The sequence below is a fragment of the Anomalospiza imberbis genome, chromosome 13 (assembly GCF_031753505.1).
Source record: "Anomalospiza imberbis isolate Cuckoo-Finch-1a 21T00152 chromosome 13, ASM3175350v1, whole genome shotgun sequence".
In the NCBI taxonomy this organism is placed as follows: domain Eukaryota; kingdom Metazoa; phylum Chordata; class Aves; order Passeriformes; family Viduidae; genus Anomalospiza; species Anomalospiza imberbis.
Window position 1 is genome coordinate 13,933,805 of NC_089693.1, and position 17,383 is coordinate 13,951,187.

The 17,383-nt window shown below is 40.2% G+C and overlaps 1 protein-coding gene across 3 annotated transcripts in view; it reads right to left on the minus strand.

Moving 5' to 3' along the window:
• Positions 1–17,383, minus strand: part of ALDH1A2 (aldehyde dehydrogenase 1 family member A2) — a 56,591-nt gene that overhangs the window by 26,112 nt on the left and 13,096 nt on the right. For all 3 annotated transcript variants that reach the window (XM_068204098.1, XM_068204097.1, XM_068204095.1), the window contains exons 2-4: positions 4,975–5,079; positions 4,599–4,739; positions 2,869–2,998 (exon numbers count right to left, since the gene is read on the minus strand). In XM_068204098.1, coding sequence (XP_068060199.1) covers positions 2,869–2,998; positions 4,599–4,739; positions 4,975–5,079 — 376 coding nt within the window. The remainder of the gene's footprint in view (positions 1–2,868; positions 2,999–4,598; positions 4,740–4,974; positions 5,080–17,383) is intronic.

Here is a 17,383-nt window from a genome sequence, read left to right on the forward strand (position 1 = left end):
TTTGTGACTTGAAGTTATTCAGAAGCCTTGGATGTCTCTGGACAGGCCAAAGGTGGATCTAAGAGCCACCCTGTCCATAATGTAGAAAAAGCTGTTACCATGACAAAATAACACAAGAATTAAATGAGCCGAATTCCATTATTCTAAACAGTGAGCATAGAAACGTCCCTTGTGCTTAGAAGTTATACAGGAGACTTTTTAAATGTCTGAGAGTTTTAAGTCATGCTAATGACCCTTATTCTAAGATGCTGTGGCTGATGATTGTTACTCTTATCCTTTACTAGCTGGCTGCCAGAAGAACATTGCCTGAGAGGGACCCGACACTGATCCCACATCCAATCTAAAATTTTGTGTAAAAAGGGTATTTTTAATATATGCAGCTGAAGTAAACCGATATTCTTCAGTCCTCACTGATATTAGTACAGCAAGATCAATTTGCAGCTGCTTAGCACCTGGCCCAAAGACTTTCATTTTTTAATCAGAAAGCAAGTCCCATTTATCCAGGGATCTCACTTTGGGACAGCAATATCTTCCACAGATGTGTTTGCTTAGATTTCCATCAGGAGTCTCCGGCACAGATATTTTATTTGCATAACAACCATAATACAGTCCCATGCCTCTTATAGCAGGACACCGCAAACAAGTGGGTGAGGAGAGCTGAATTGGTTCTTTAAACTGTATCATAGTTTATCATAGTACTTTAAAGATACATTTCTGCTTGCATTCAGTTTATTAGTTTAACAGTTTCTGGTCTAGCCTCATTCTGTTTTAATTTAAATCATCAAGGCTTTACACTTGGGAGCAAGCAAAGGGCAGTCTGAAGGTTTTGTAGCTCTGGGGCCAAAAGGAATGTGACTGTAAAACACACTTCTTCTTCTACTTGTCTATCAATTGCCTATTTTTATTTTAAAGGAAAAGAAAACTTCAACAAAAACAGCAACAACAAAAGATTGGGAGGTTTCAGATTTATTAGCACACTGAATAGACAAGACTTAATAGTGGGGTTTTTTGGTTTTGTTGTCTTGCTTATCTTTGGTGAGCTGATGGTAAGTGAACGTAAAGAGCACTGCTGTTTAACACTGGCTTTGCCCTAAAATAGCTTCATGAGAATGACAAATTTATGGTGTGAAAGCAGAGGAATAAAGAGAAGCGTTAAATGAAGAATAATTGATCCCCTAAAAATCTGTGAATGGACTTATGATTCTACACTACTGGAAACTGTGTTAGAACAAAGTTTGCACTGAGGAAGGCATGCTGAAAATGTGCCTTCCTTTCACCCAGCATAGTCTACCTTACTGAAAAAAAAATCAGGTTTTATCCTATAAGGTACTTGAAACCAAGAATAAGCAGAGAATATTTATTCTCCTTAATCTGGCAATGCCTTTTGGTGGCTGACCTAATTTCTGTGTACCTGTGGGGCTAAAGAGTGAGAAGGAGGCATTCACTGACCAGGGAGAAAGAGATTAGGGAACAGGAAATTTGCTGAATACATGAATTTATGGTGTGGTCTGCACTTTTGTATGATTAAATGTGAGGTGCAAGCAGCAAAACTGGGATTTAAGAATCTCAGCCTAAATAACTGTGGAAAACTTTGACTCCTTGCAGGAATGTCTACACCTGAAATACTATTATTGTCATTCCTTTGGTTAAAATAAGATAGAGAAGATAAACATCAGTCAGTGCATGTTGCAATTTTAATAAGATGAAACACAAAAACGAGTAAAACTGCAAGCAGAGTTACATGATGTTTCCCTCCTGAAAATTTTGGAGGTACATTTTCAATTTATCTGCTTGCCTCACTTGGGTAGTTTGGTGCTTTGCTATAGAGAGGCATTGCAGATACTGTGTCCCACAGTGAAACACCAGGGAACTAGCTGGGCAACAGCAACGGGCATTTACCCCTGAGTGTGTCCTCTTGGCCTTACTGGGTAAAGTGGAATAAACATGCATGTGCAATGAACGTGTGCCGTGAATCCAAAAGGAATCCACATATGAATGTTCATTTTCCTTCATGTTTTTCCAGAGATTTACTTTATGCACGTGAAAGATGAGTACACTTATCTTTATGACTGCACCTACTTAAAATCATTTTCTTCTATTTTGCCGTGTTGTGTAATTATAGCACTTGGTACATCTAGTCCAGACTGCAAATGAATTTGTTTGCATCAGACAATGCAGCCTGTATTTGTTCAACAGCTGGGAGGGAGGGGCAGGAGGAAGAGACTTGTTATATAAAAATAATGGTAAGGATTTTTTCACATCTCTTTAGCAAAAGAATAAGAATATAATAATTTCTTAGCATGCATGAAAGTTTATCTCATATATACAATATAAAACTCATTACACTGAATAATTTGAAAAAGCATCCATAACAAAATATATCTCATATGTATGTAGTTCTCTATAGTAACATTAAGAATGCTCTCCAAGTATAAAATAAGTTAGATCCAGTGTTAGTCCAAGGTAAAATTATTTGCATCAGCAGTAAGAAGTCATATACAAGCAAGATCTGTTTATTAAGCAGGCACCCAACACTATTTCCATGAGTTCCAAGGTATTTTTCAGGCTCATACCTCATCCATTTTTATACGTGTATCAATATTTTAATGTAGGTATTGAGCTATCTCCCTCTCAGATGGATGCATGCAAAAGAAACCAAGTCCTCCCCATATGTGCATGTGGGGCAGACCAAGAGCAGGGCACCCAGTCCTGCCCTTGCTGACTTTCCAACATCTGCTTCAGCAACACATGACACACTGTAGGAGCAACCCAGGCTCCTCCTGTGCCTTCCACAAAGATGTGAGCTACTAAGCTTTAGTCTGGCCATGAGAAGGTTTAGGTGCATAGCTGTGCTTTAATTCCCCTTACCTACAGGAATGGTCATTCCATGGATTTTGTCTGCCCAACCAGCATAATACCTCAGGGTTTTTATGACTCCCTGGAGATCCACATAGAAAGCTTGCAAAAACGGTTTGCCGCTGTTCAGTGATTCCATAGTCTGCAGGACAAGAAAAAGTTAAGAGATGTAAGTATTGTAACATTTTTGGACTATTGTACCTAAGTATTCGCCATCTTAACAGCTCTTGAACCATGACAAAGATTTTAATGAAGACCAATCAGTTGCACCTTGGTGTAATTTTAACCCAGCAAGTTCAGAACAATTATCTGATCCCCTTTGTTACTTCTTTTCACAAATGTGAACAAAAAGTATTTTCCTTGAAAAACCCCAACTGGTTTCTTCTGGAGTATTCTGGAATGGCTATGATTTTAAGAATATATGTGTATGTTTATGTGTGTTTGTCTGTCCGTCTGTCTTGTGGATTTATGTGTGTATCCGTATGTATGTACATGTGCCTTTGTGTACTTTGAACCTAATAGCCACTGTGTTTGGTCCAGCTCTATAAATGCTGAATTGCTTTAATCAGGAGCCAAGATAAAAATGCCTGTCAAACTGGGTTCTGTTATGTTAATGATAACAGCTGAGAAGGGGCTCCTTGTAGCCCTGTATTAATGATCTGAATCCATAAAGAGAAGAATGGACACATCCCTCTTTATATAATTGATGTGAATATAAAAATTTCTCTATATGGTTGCCAAGACTCCTGCTGAGGTCTGAGATATCTATACTGTACAGCCAGTTTATTTATTGCCATCAAATAAACAAACTTTCCTCTAGGGAAGCTCATAAATTAACAAGCTATCTTTATTTTTTAGTTAATATTCCTATTTTTAAAAGTATCTTATAAGCTATCCTCTTAGGGGTTCCTAAGATCATTTAGCAAAAAAAATCCAATAAAATATCCTAAGATGTTGAGTAGCTTAACTCATTCTCAATAGCTGTCTAATAGAAATCATTAAGAATGGGCAAAGGACGCCCCTGTGTAACACACCAACCATCAAATGAGTTTCTATAGAGAAGAATGGAGGCCTAATTCTGCACTGACTTATATCCCCAAGAGCAATTAATGGCACTGCCTGCAGTGCAGCTCAGTAAAGAACTTGGCTCCAGAAATAAAAATTAAATGACAGGCAGAGTAAACTTGATTTGCTGTGCATTTCCTTCTCCCCATGGCGATTTTACAGTATCTGCCGGCGGTAAGATGATTTAAGTGTTGACAAAGCTGGAATTAAGATGTTCACGGGCTTAGTTCAAAGCACTTGACATGCGGAAAACAACATTAACAATGCCACCGTTCCGATGGCTTCATCTGAGAGTGGAACAGAGCCGCACTCGGAATTCGTGTCACCAGCTGAGTGTCCCTAAGCACCTCACTTACCCTTCCCTTCCCGCCTGCACAGATCATCCCAACCTGCCATTTCTTATTCTAGAAGAGTTACAGGCATGCCTGGCAGGCATGCACGTGTGCACACCACTGCTGTTGTGTGACGTCCAATTTAAAGCTTATCTGAGGCCACTGGAAGCCTCTTGTTGGCTTTTATAGGTTTTGCACCACATTGTAAGTGGACAGAGCCATTTCAGCCAGGGAGCTGCATGTGGTTTTCACATACAATTTATATCAACTCATTCATGAATGAATTGACTCTCAGAATGTAAAACTGACAACTGATTTGACTACTGATTTTTATGTTTCACTTACAGCAAGAATTGCCCTGTCCCTTTCTACCAAGTCAGCTAACTTATCCAAAAGATGGCCTCTTTCTGAGGCATCCATTCTCCTCCAAACAGAACCGAGGGAAAAAGCCAGCCGAGCTGCCCTCACTGCCTTGTCCGTATCAACCTGGGAAGAAGGAAGAAGAAAATCGAAGACACAAGGTAAGTAACACAAGCAGGCTTATGGGATTTGCTGTTATACAACCTTAGTCACATGTGATGGGTTTTGGAGCTATGATTAATAAAAGAACTGTCCAGTAGTGCTATTCTGGACTGGTTGCTTTGATCTATTTATACATTTGTATTATCTGTTATACATTTAATTTATACATTAAACATATAGTCATTTGTGGGATACATACCTTGTCGGCTTCCTGGATGTCACAGATTTGTTCTCCTGTTGCTGGATTATACACTGGGAATATTCTTCCACTTTCAGAATTCTGCCACTCATTATTGATGAAAATCTAGAAAAGGAAGAAAAGTCATCAGGTCTCTTGAATGAACGAACAGAAATGTATATAACAACAAACTCATGAGAAAAGCTGCAGATTCTAATACAAAAGAACTGAAACTTATTTTTGTGCGTGAAAATTACAGTTTTCAAGAGTTCAGACTGAGGTCAGCCCCTGATGTCTTTCTGTATTCTATAGCAGTGTCATTATAGAAGCAGCATCAAAGTCTAAACATTGGTTGATGTTCAAATTTGGTTCAAAAACTGTAACAAATAAACTAAAAAAAGAAATAGCTGTATCAGAGAAAAAGCCTTGAAACTGCTGGAGACAAGACAAGGATTTGGAGTAATCACTCAGTTCAGTAAGTAAACATTTAGTCACTGATACATCCCAGTCAAGGCTGAATAATCTCAAACATCACAGTTCTTCAATACACAGTCAGTTAATTATGGCTACAGTGACAGCTTGCAGCACAAAACTAACTTGCTTATCTGCTAAGAACAATGGAAATTGTTACATTCTCTCAGTGTTGATATTTTAATTGTCAGGGGCAAAACAAATTTAAATGGTAATGGTGCTGACAATAGCTGTCTTGAGAAAGGTAATGACAAATGAGTTTATTTAAAGTAGGTTTTTTCTGGTAGCTGCATATATGTCCGTTATTTTCTGCTGAATGACTTTTAAGAACAGGATGCAATTATTTATTAACAGGTATTAAAGAAGTCACTACATGAAAATGACTGAGCAAAAGTTTCCTAGGTACTCAGACTCTATGTCTTTTAGATCTTTCTAACAATAAAGTGTTCAAAAAATCCAGGCAAGATTTGTGGAGTCCAGATATCAATGTATTTTTATTGGATTCCATGAAATAGAAGTTTAAATGTGTAAGATGATGTCCTGGCCTCATTGGAATACACAGGAATTTTCCCCCTGACTCCACTGAAAGCAGGAGTTCACACGAAGGCAGAAGGAATGTTCACCACCTGGTTTGGTCTTTTTGCATACAAGGCTGGGTTTATAAAGACAGGGACCTTTGAAAGCTTGAGGAGCCTCAGTTCCAATCAGAGATACACAGGTGAGAGAAACTGGCCCATCTTTATACGCATGAAGGCAAAAATTCATCTGTAGAATTTTCAGTTACTAGACATGAGCTTGCTCAAACCTATTCTCCAAGCCAAATGGAAGTCCTGTAGCTGTGTTCCTCTCAGCAGGGCTTGTTAGCTCAGGCTCGGTGCCACAGTAGCTGCAGTGTCACAGCTGCTGCTCCAGAGCTCACTCGTGTCCAGCTCACTGTGGCCATGTGTGGCAGGAACCTGGGAAAGGCCCTGCTGACAGAACTCTACACAGGAACCAACAATTCCATGTGCTTTGCTAATACGGATGTGTTTCTGTTGTGCTTCCTCATCTTCCCTACGCCTCAAACTTCAACCTCTGCTCTGTGTCCCTCCATCCATTCCAGAGTCTGTCCTTTCTTTACTCCTCCTTGCTCCTTCTGTTTAGGTTTTCAAAGGTTGCTGAACTCAGGACCTAGCACACCACTACCACTGCTTTCCTTGCATGCCCTATTTATCCTGAAACTGTTGGTGTGCTAGGACTGTGAGTGTCTCAGACTGTGCTGGTGTCTTCCAGCTCAGTGATGACAGTGTTCAGCAAAACCAAGTACTGCTCCCAATGTACTGTTAGGACATTCTGGAGCTAACCCAAAATGAGATAGTGAAAGAATCACCAGTACAATCTCTAGTGACCAATGCCATAAGCTGAAATCCTCTGGTGTATCATTGTTACTTTTGGACTATAAGTGAAGCAAAGAAACACTGAGGTCTGTGACCTGTGTGGAAGGAATTTACTTCATGCTTTCCACTGAGTTTTCTCAGAGTTAACTCTGCAGCCAGTGAGTGTGTCGGGGGGTGCTGAGGAGGGAGGGGAAGGGAGAAAAGCTTCCAGCTTCAGGAGCAGATGGCCAGAGAAGATGTAAGCATGTTTGTTTAAGGTGACAGGATGTACATAAACACATAGGCTTCTTGTGTGAGCTGCATTGAAAGAATAAAGCAGTTTGGTTGAGTACAAGAACCTGAGAAATCGTGGCAGTGACAATTCAGTACACTTCCTTTAGAGAAGTGGTCTGTTCTTTTTTAAATAGATTAAAAAAATTTAACTCCATTCTGTTGGGATTAACACCTATCATCAGATTTGCTAGTACATGGGACATGTATTTGTTCTTGAAATACATTTCACCATAGGAATGAGAAACAGTGCTGTGGAATTACAAAAGACTGCTGCAATTCAAGCTGACTGGAAGGAAAAGCTGTATGATTTTATTGAATGCTCCATTTATCCCACTGACTTAGAAAAAGAACAGTAATAGTAAATATTTCAGATAGGACATGGGAAGGATCTATTTGGCATAAAGTTAGAGCTGAAAGCAAGAGAAATTGCTACTGTTAATGGTTAATGTTAGTTTCTTCTTGTTCCACTTTCTATAAACAAGGTATTGCCTATACAAGCTCATTACTGTAAACTGAGCACATTTAAATTGGCAGTAAAATCAGAGTATTTACTCTAGTGCACAAATAAAGTACCTAGTTCCATGTTTTGGAATAGTTTCAAGTCTTGAAATCCAGCAGCTGGCGGCTTTACAAGCAAAGCCTTACACTTAAATAATTCACTTTTGAAAGTTTTAGGTGTTCTGTGTCAGGTAGTACCATTCAGCAGATATTCCTACCACCGAGACGCAGATTCTTTTGCAATAAATTTGCATTCACAGGGGCTTTTATAACTCTTCCAGCACTACTGACTCCAATGGCTGTTGATTAAATGTATATATCCTGTACATTTAATCTGACTTTCATTATGGCCACTTCGTAAAAATGCCATGAAATGGAGAAGCGATGACACATTGCAAGAAAAAGGAATCCCTGCAAAGCCTCAAATTGGGTTTTTTTCTCCCTTATTTATAGTGATCATGGTAAAGGCTAACTCTAAATCAGGGAGAATATTTGACAGCGAATGTTCCTATCTATGGATTATATATAACCCATCCTAAACACCAGATAAAAAAGGGGTAACCTTAGAAAAAGAAGGGCTTGCTTCCATGTAAATCATGCTACAAATTGGACAACACCCAGTGAGTTCATTGTTCAACCTCAATTGTGAAGGCTATTCACATTTACTATTCCCCTGGAATCAATGTTAATTAAGGCTGACTGGGGCTATAAATCAGCCTTTGGTTTTTACAACTTAATTCAGCATTAAGCATATATATGTAAATAAAAGGTAACTGATTAACCACTTGAGTTTTCCAGGAGTTACTGAGGTAATTTGTTTTTGTTTGAGTCCTAGTGTTACCTTTTGTGATATGCAGTAGGGAGAAGAAAAAGTCTGTAGTGTGTCATGCATTTGCTATGTGGTATTGTGGTAGTTAAATAACCCGACCTGTTGGGTGCTATCAATAGCATTGTGCCAAAAGGCAAAGGGAAGAAGGGAGCACTTGAAAAATCTTGGAATACACAAACATTTTGTTTGCCATTTACTTTCAGTAGAGGCAGTAATGGCAGTAACATCAGAGCAAGAAGATGAAAGGCCATCTTTGCTGCTGTACTGAGATGTCCCTGTCAGTGCAGGGATTTGGCCAAGAACAAACCCAACTGGCAAAGCAGCCAAGGCCTCCTGTAAGTGGAGTCTGGCTCTGGCTGGTGTGCAGTGGGTGAAGCAGGAAACCAAATACGTTTGTTCCTCAGTGATGCCAAAGGGACCAACAGAGCAGGGGAGCTGGGGGTGCAGGTGCTGGGGTGTGTGAGGTTGGGGGGGTGGGAGGGGCTGTCCCAAACAGTGTAGTGTGACAGGCCTGGGTGGAAGCTCCCAGGTGCTCCTGTGAACATGATGCCCCTTGGAGTGTCATCATTCTCACCAGACCTCATCACACAGATCTCTGGGCAATTTCAGTTCCTTTCCAAATGAAAGATGGAAAGGGCATGGATTTTCCTAAAGAGAACAGTCACATCCCTCCTGGTACTGACAATAACCTCTTGCTCATACACACGCGTTCTCACAGATCTTTTACTAGAACTTTGCAAGATAATGGTCCCACCATGTATTCGCTAGGTTCAAATCCTGCCTGTGGCTAATTATATATGGCCTCTGTTGACAGAGTTCCACAGGGCTGATCAAGAAAGCAATCTGACTCATCCTTCAGGTCAAGTGACTGTTCAGAGCCTTGGAGATACCTCATCACACCGAAAAGTATACAAAGGAAAAGTAAGCCCAAAGTTATCATGTAAAAATTCCAAGTTACTTTGAAACTCCTAACATGTAGTTGGAAGAAAATCATACATTGCATTTTGCACAAGACCTGCATTTCACAAGCATTACACACTGAGTTCAATAGCCTTTTGGATGCTCATCAGTTTTGGAATCAAGCCAAGAATAAATGTTTTTATCATAACACAAAGCAAATTTAGCTTTGCAAATAAACACCTACAATCTCTTGTTTCAGTAGCCATCCATCCCAGCTGGCTTAGTAATAATTAGCAACTTAAAATGGTTCATTTTAACCATGCAGGTAATCGAAGTGATAAATATTCAAAGAGGAAGGGATGTGTACAAACCCAGGCTGGACATTCTGATCTGCAGTGCAGCAATAGCAAAATTTAGAGCAGGGAGAAAACATATTTTGTGTTTTCATCACTATTTACCAGCAGGGAAGTACTAAACAACTATCTTTATGAGTGTGTGTATAAATATAATTCATTAAGCACAGAACTAAGACCTCCTTTGAAGCTCTTAGTTGAAGGAGCTTTAGTTTCATGGCACTTCAAATTCCCTCTGCTGTTGAGCCAAGGGCTAGCCCTGGATTTGGGAAATAGAACTGATTTTTACATTCACTGGGAATTCCTGCATGCTCACTGCCTCTCTTTTTTGTATTGCCTTTCCTTAAAACATACAGGGAAAAAAAATATATATATTTTGGGCTCTCTAAATTCATAAGAGTAATCAACACAGGTGGCAACAATGTAACTTTTCATTTCCTTTCTTGAAAACGTTCTCAAATGATGTGTGAGTGAAATGATGATCTACATTCTTAATTCGATATTGCTTAGTGATGATGTCATGAGACATTTTCTTCAGGCTCCCCAGCTGTTTAACTCAGAACTTCAGGCAGTCCACAGACAGTGGCCCAGCATTCAGCTCTTTGGAGGTGGAGTTATTTTCCCATGGATTTAATAAACAAGGTTTTTGTGCTGCTGCAGCTCCTAGAAATGTTTTTTGGTACAGGAAGAGGATTTTAACATCCAAATAATAATGGCTTCCCACAGGAGATTTGGTTCTGGATGAATGGAGGAAGGAATGGGAATTTCCGAACTCAATTGATTTAGTAGCTGGTTATAGTTTCATTCCATCAAAGATCTTTTTTTCATATGTGGCTTTTTCCTTAGAGAGCTTTTGGCACTAAATCTGCTGGGATGGGGGAGGGGGCATCAGATGCCAAAGTACTTTATAAGAGAATCACAGCTGCTTGGGCCTCAGCATCTTCTCAGAGCTGGAGGCACTAGGAAGTACATAATGGCACTTCTTTTTTAGGGGGGACGGACAACAATTTTAGAGGCATGCAAAAAATCCAGCAGCAGCATTTCCCTTGGTAAATACTACATAACATCCCAGATACTGGGCACCTGTGCCTCAGTCTGGTCAGGAAATTTCATATCCTTTCCCATCTCCGCAACTTCATTTCCTCTCCTTGGGAAACATTTCAAGAGTCCTAATGATTAGTACGATTGTAAGGGAATGAACTAGTGGGATTGCCAATCAGAGGTGCAGCTTGTTTATTTTCACAGGCCTTGTTTTCCTTCACTTTTATGGCTGTCTTGATACAGCAAATCTCTCACATTGTGAGAGTGTTGTGAGGCTCTCCTGGGAGTGACTGGAAACCAACAGCTGGCTATGGAATCAGCAAAAACCTGGTTTATAAGAAGGCACTAGGAAAGCAAAAGCCAATGCCAGCAGTCTGCTGGCTGAATGACCAGCTATGGATCAGCAGTGCCATTTAATTTTATTTTTAAGAGGATTGTTCAAGTGACCAGCAAGAGTCACAGCTTCTTGCTGTCAGTTCACAAAAGGTGAGTAATGGGCTTCAAGGCCAACCTCCCCAAGCACTTGTGAGTGCAGAATCCTGCTTCTGAGCCGTGAATGAGCTTGTCTGGGCAGTGCCAGTGGCTGTGCTGCTTTCAAGGGATAGCCCTGCACGAGCCAAGGCAGCCTGGCTGGCCCAGCACCTCAGCACAGGTGGTTCTCCTGTCATTCATTATCCCAGAGCAGAATCATCCACAGAAGTTACCCCGATTTGGGTTCTTTAGTGAGATGCCTTTCAGCTGTGGGGGAACTGCAATTGTATGAGAGTAACAGTAAACTGTAGAGGAACAGTTTTGCACCAAATTTAAATCAGGCAAGCAAATTCCCATGGGCATAGCTGGTTTTCAGCTACAAGAGGTCCAAGAGGTCCAGGGTAAAACAAAAGGAAAAAATCCAGCTGGTTTCAGTGGGAGCTGAATCAAGCCCCAGTTGAGGAAAAGGAATCAGTGGCCACAGCCTCCAGAGGGATGTTTGTACTGGGAAACAAAGCTGTTTCACTGGAAACTTGACACATGCTCTAGAGCCTGTGAGGTCTGAAAGGCCAAACAAAACCAGAACATGTTGATTTTTCTTTTTCCTCTTTGGTTGCTGGGTTGTCCTTCTCTCTCCTTACTCACATCCCCCCTCCCCCCACTGTAAAATTAGAAAAAGAAAGAAAAAAAAATGTGGGTTGCTTCATTTTTTTTAACTCATTTGGACTTCAGAGCCTGATTGAATAATGTCATAGTTTTTGGATGTGGTGTACCATAAATGCAGCTTTCCTTCATAAATTCAAGCTTGAAATTGCACTCAAGAAATCTAGAGGGCAAACTTGTGAGTGTACTGAGAAAGTTGGAGAATTTTAAACCTTTACAAACATAGTACAGCAGTAGGATCAAAAAAGTGGAATCGGAAATAAAATGCCCAAGTGAGTGGTTTCACTGTCAGTGCAGCAGTGCAGCCACCTCTGGTACAATTTTGTTCATGCAAGCCCAGTCCTGTGCCAAGGGTAGGTGTCTGATGAGAAGACCAGTGTGTTTGCCTTCTCTAGGTGTAAATCCCAAGTAGCAAGGCCTGAGTCAACTCTACTAAAATTAAAGCCAGTGCTTCGTACCAGTGGACCTTTGATCAGAAGCCAAGTGTTTGAAAGAGGTGAATACATCAAGGTTCTGTGTAAATTTCAGCCTGTGTAAATTAATTTAGGCTTCAGTGTGGCCGACATGATCGAGGATTCCCATGATTGAGCCCTAATGGTGGCAGGAGCTCAGTCTCTTTTCAGTCCCAGAGAGGTGGGAGGAGAGGGCAGAGCAGGCATTGTCTGCAGGGGCTGCTGCCCTGTTCTGCTCACCTGGATGTTCAGGTGCTTAAAGGCAGATAGGGCAAGTCCCCCACTGAGCCAGCTCACAGACAGAAGAGGTTTAGGGAATGGCATGCTAGGAAAGGGGTGTGATGGGAGGAGAAACCGGAGGAATCCAGGGTCTCTGAGCAGCAAATGGAATCAGAGAAAGGCTTGAAGCCTCCCGTCAGTCTGCTGTGAAAGTGGAATGTAACATGATTTTTTTCTCCCCTATGTCCCTCATCCCTCACGCCAAATGTTTGACCTGCCTGTCTTTCTGTCTTAATTAGTCTTCTGTCTTTCTGGGAGTTGGGTCTGTTCTTCTGCAAATGGCAGCACATCAGACAGGGGAAACCTGTCATGTTTGTTTTCTAAGCTGTAGGGGGTACCCATTTGAAAAAACTCCCAGCTTATCTAAACATTTTTGTTTGTATGATTTTGAATTAGGAAGTGTGAGTAATTAGTTAAGAAGATTAAATAAGTCTTAGCAACATGCAGTAGCATGCTTACTTTCCTCCTCCCCCCCAAGTATTTCCTGCACAAAACCCAGGCTGCCAAACTGTGATGATACCCTTTTCTATTTTAGTTTCTCACTGTGCCACATGCTGATACAGCAGCCGTTATTTCAATTCAGTCTCATTAAAGGGATTATTTTGTGCCTGGTTGTTCAAGAAAATTAATCTAAAGAGAAGAAACTTCAGATTGTATTGTCTGTTGAACTATACCCACCACAAACATTTTACTCCTTTTGGCTGCCTTATTAAACCTGTGGGAAGAAACTTTCGTTGCAGCACATAAAGGCTTTCCTCAAAGTAATTTTTACTTTTTTCAGTTAATGAAGAATTTGTCTGCTGTTAGTAGAACAATAGAGGAGCAATAACATAGCTCAGGTAATATTTCATGTATTCCTAAGAAACTAAGCTCCCAAGCTTTACTTATCCTTTCATCAGTGGGACTCTTTAATTTCTTGAGAAGAACATTTACTCTCTTTAACTGCATCAGAAAACTTTGCTTGTGAAACCAGGATGACTAAAATATTAACTGTGCTTTCCATTTTCACTAATTGTAAAGACAAACCATCACTGGATGAATTGGGTAAGGATGATAGTGGTTTTTATGGAGTATGATCCTTGATGTCACTTATTGCACCTTAAAAAGTGAAATAATGAAAGATTTTTAAAAATCCACTAAATCAAGAGTGGAGATGAGGAGTATTTGTTTACATAATCAATTATTGGGCTGTCACTGGGCTTTAATGAAGTTGTGGCTATTAAGAACTTGATCCTGGAAACCCTTCCACAAGTGCTTATTTGAAATGGTGGGAATGAGGAGGGGTTTGTACAAACAAGACTCGTATTACTCTGTGTAGTTCTCCTGTGTTTTGCACTGTTTGTGCATTGCAAGTCTTGTGTGCTCCTTATGTGTGACAGAAAACAGTGTGAGCTATTAATCTGTACATGGGAAATATGTTCTGCCATTTGGAAGAATTTAATCTCCCTTGTAGGTAACTGCCATTTTAAATGTTCATCACCAGGAATAAGTTCTTGCTTAGAAATTAGCTGTGCTGCATAAATAAATACTCCTCTAGGATTTTGGACAGTATAGACAACACAGAAAAATACAATAAGCAAACTTATTTTGACTTAAAGCTCTGCCTGAGAAAATTACCTTATAACTACACATGAGAAATTGCTGGAATGTCAGCTTCATTTGCAGTGGCCCCTTATGGCCTGATCACCCTCCCTGGCACGATAAATCACTGGCAAGATCCTTACCTTAACACGTTTGATCTCAGCTCAGCAAGACTTGGTTTTGATGTGAAGAACTCCAGATCTGTTAGGTCAGAGACAAATAGCAGAGCCACTGACCTGCAAAGTGCTAAGTCTATATTAGACCCAAGTGAGCAGCCTTAAGCTCCTGAAAAGTTTGCCTTTGCTTCTACTTTGCATCCTGAAGCTTTTCAAATATTACTGTTAGCATATTTTGTTAATGATGCCAGAGACAATTCCTTTTGTGCCATTCTGCGTGTACAGAATCCACAAAAAGCAAGTGGTATGAGAAGCATTATCTTGGATAAGCTGTTAGAATTATCTGCACTTTAGAGAGACATGAAATAAACCTCATTATTTATTGGTTTCTTTACTTAATTTACACAAATGGCTGGCACTGGCCTTTTTCTTACTAGACCATGCCTACTGATATAATAAATAATGATATTCACCAGTACTACCATTGAGATGCTGCAAAGTGCCTGTGTGTACATGTGTGTACATACAGAAATTCAAACTACTCCTAAAAAGAAAAAAAACTCAGCTTGTAACATTTACATTCAAAGTCTGAACTTTCACAAAGAACAGTTTTGTGGCCACTCAGTTTTGTAGCCTTGGTTTGAAAGTATTACATGTTGCCCTGGTTAAACAGTCACTTATCTCTGCGATAGTAAGCAGGAGTGTTAGTCTACCAGAAAATTGGATGTTCTTAATGGGCTTTGGGGGAGAATAGCTTTGCATCATCAGCATTAAGTTAAATCACATTAAGTACCCACTTACAACACAGGGATTACCACTTATGACATCTTTGGTGAAAGCCTTTAAAACAAATTGTTGTGTTTGTTACAAGAAGCTGTGAGATAACAATTCCCAGAAGTCTGATTTATAAATTCTTTTTGCTCTTCAAGAAGATGCAAAGGAACCCAACACCTCTCATTCAATGCTGCAATGAAATCTGTAAGGCTGGAAATTCTTTTCAATAAAAAGTCTTGGAAAATGCTAATTTATTTGCTTTAGAATATTCTTCTGGAGAGAAGAAACTATTAGACTACCTTTCCTCAGAGTTCAGTTCTAATTTCTCCTCCAGTTCTTTCTGTTGATTAAGTCATTGCCTTTTACATGTACAAAACTGGAATAGGCCATTCTGCTTTTTATTATTCATAAGGCTGATTGGGGAGAACTGGGTTTAAACTGTCAAAGTATCCTGCTGTGCTTGGATACCTGACAGATTTACACCTCAAAGTACACTGTGGTGCTAAGACTAAAACTGGATGTGGAGTGTTCTTGCAAGAGCTGATTACAGTCTCAATCAAATAGAACACCTGAGGATATAGCAAAATAATGCTAATGTTTGATAGCAATGTTTAACATTTTTGTATGTGGCCAGCAAGTTATTCTTTATAGAGATTAAGGCCTGCATGAAAAATGAGCTCTTATATTTAACTTTAAATAGAAACAGACTAATGACTCTGAGTATGTAAATGGAAAACATGACCCTAAACTTTTGCCAAACACGGAGTATTAAAAAAGTGGATTTGGGCAAACCCAATACCTGGTTATACTGACCTTTCCTTAAATGAGCAAAGTGTGCTATAAGTCTTGTCAATAAAGAGCCTTCTTTAAAAAACTTGAATACTCATATATACAATCCCGAGATCCGCTCTCTCCATTTCCTTTAAAATTCATGTTTCTTTTCCCCTTTTTAACCAAACTCCATTTTTCTCTTTTAGAACCCCTTGTAATGATGCCAGAATATGGGCAAACCTCATCAGTTTCCCTGCTCTCTACAAGACAGGATTTATGCTTGTAGTGAACACAATGACACATGATCACTAAATGGCTAAAATCACTATTAAGACTTAAATCTGAGAAGTTTTTCACCCAGACATTGCAAGTACTACTGGTATGTAAAGGTATGGAGCCCAGTATTAATTAGAGCAAACATATCACCCAGTGCCCCACTTCTGCAAGGAGCACGCCAGTGACAGCTGTTTGTGAAGGTTCGTGGCATGCAGCCTTTGGCAGGTACCTGGTATAAGGTATAAGGTATGTTTGCCAATTCAGTGCAGTGACTAATAACTAAATTCCCATGGGACCTGGCTGAACTCAAATGTTGCTATTCCTGGTTCATTGCTTTTAGTCTCCCTAAAGACCATTTAGGCAAACAGCTGGAAGAGCTGACTACAAGGGTTCCCAGCCACAGGGAACCACTCTGGGAAAGCAGGTAAAGGCTTCTAACCAGGAAACAAGTTATCAAAGGATTTGTCCTGTGCTCCCTCAAGGAAAGAAATGAACTGAGACAGAGAGCAAGAACATGAACACATTGGTGTTGCATGCAGAATCCAGACATGAAAAGCAGTTGTCTTGGCTGATGGGAGGAAGAGCTGTGCTGCACCAGTCAGTGAGCATGTTCTGCACTGGGCTCCTGCTTGGCATCTAAATAGGAGGGCTTTCCTTCTCCCTCCATGCTGGAGTGCCTTACTAAAACAAAACCTTTGAGATGTGAATAGAAGCAATACCAGAACTGGAGTGCCAGTACTGTCACCGCTTTGCACGGATGGAATATATTCCTCCTCCTAAAGAGAAGTGCAGAGGGGAACAACATCACCAGCTTCAGCTTCATCTGAACTCATTATGCAGATCTTGCAGCAAGGAGGGCACTGCCTCCCTGACAACACTCAGAGGAACAGCAACAGAGACAACTCCTGATGAAAGCGAGCAAAGAGCACAAAGAAAGGAGTCTTTTCATCTATACTGTCTGTGTGTGTGTAGTGAGCACACAGAGAAGCGTGCAATTATTAACATACAGAAATGCAGACATGCATCCACAGGTAAACACCAGCTCCAAAATTCATCTGTATTGCCATTTCCCAGAATACCATGTACAAAAATAGAGGCTTGATCTTCTTGTAGTCTGGCTGGTTTAGCAAGAGATCCTGCCTCTGACACTGACCTACTGTCTGAGTTAGTCATGGTTACACTCCCACAAATTTAAACTCCCCCATCTGTGAAGGAACCTTGTCACAGTTTTACAGTGAGGCTGAATCAATTAATGCCTTCTGAAAGATGTGATGGAGCAGAATATTAACACTTGCAGTTGAGTGAT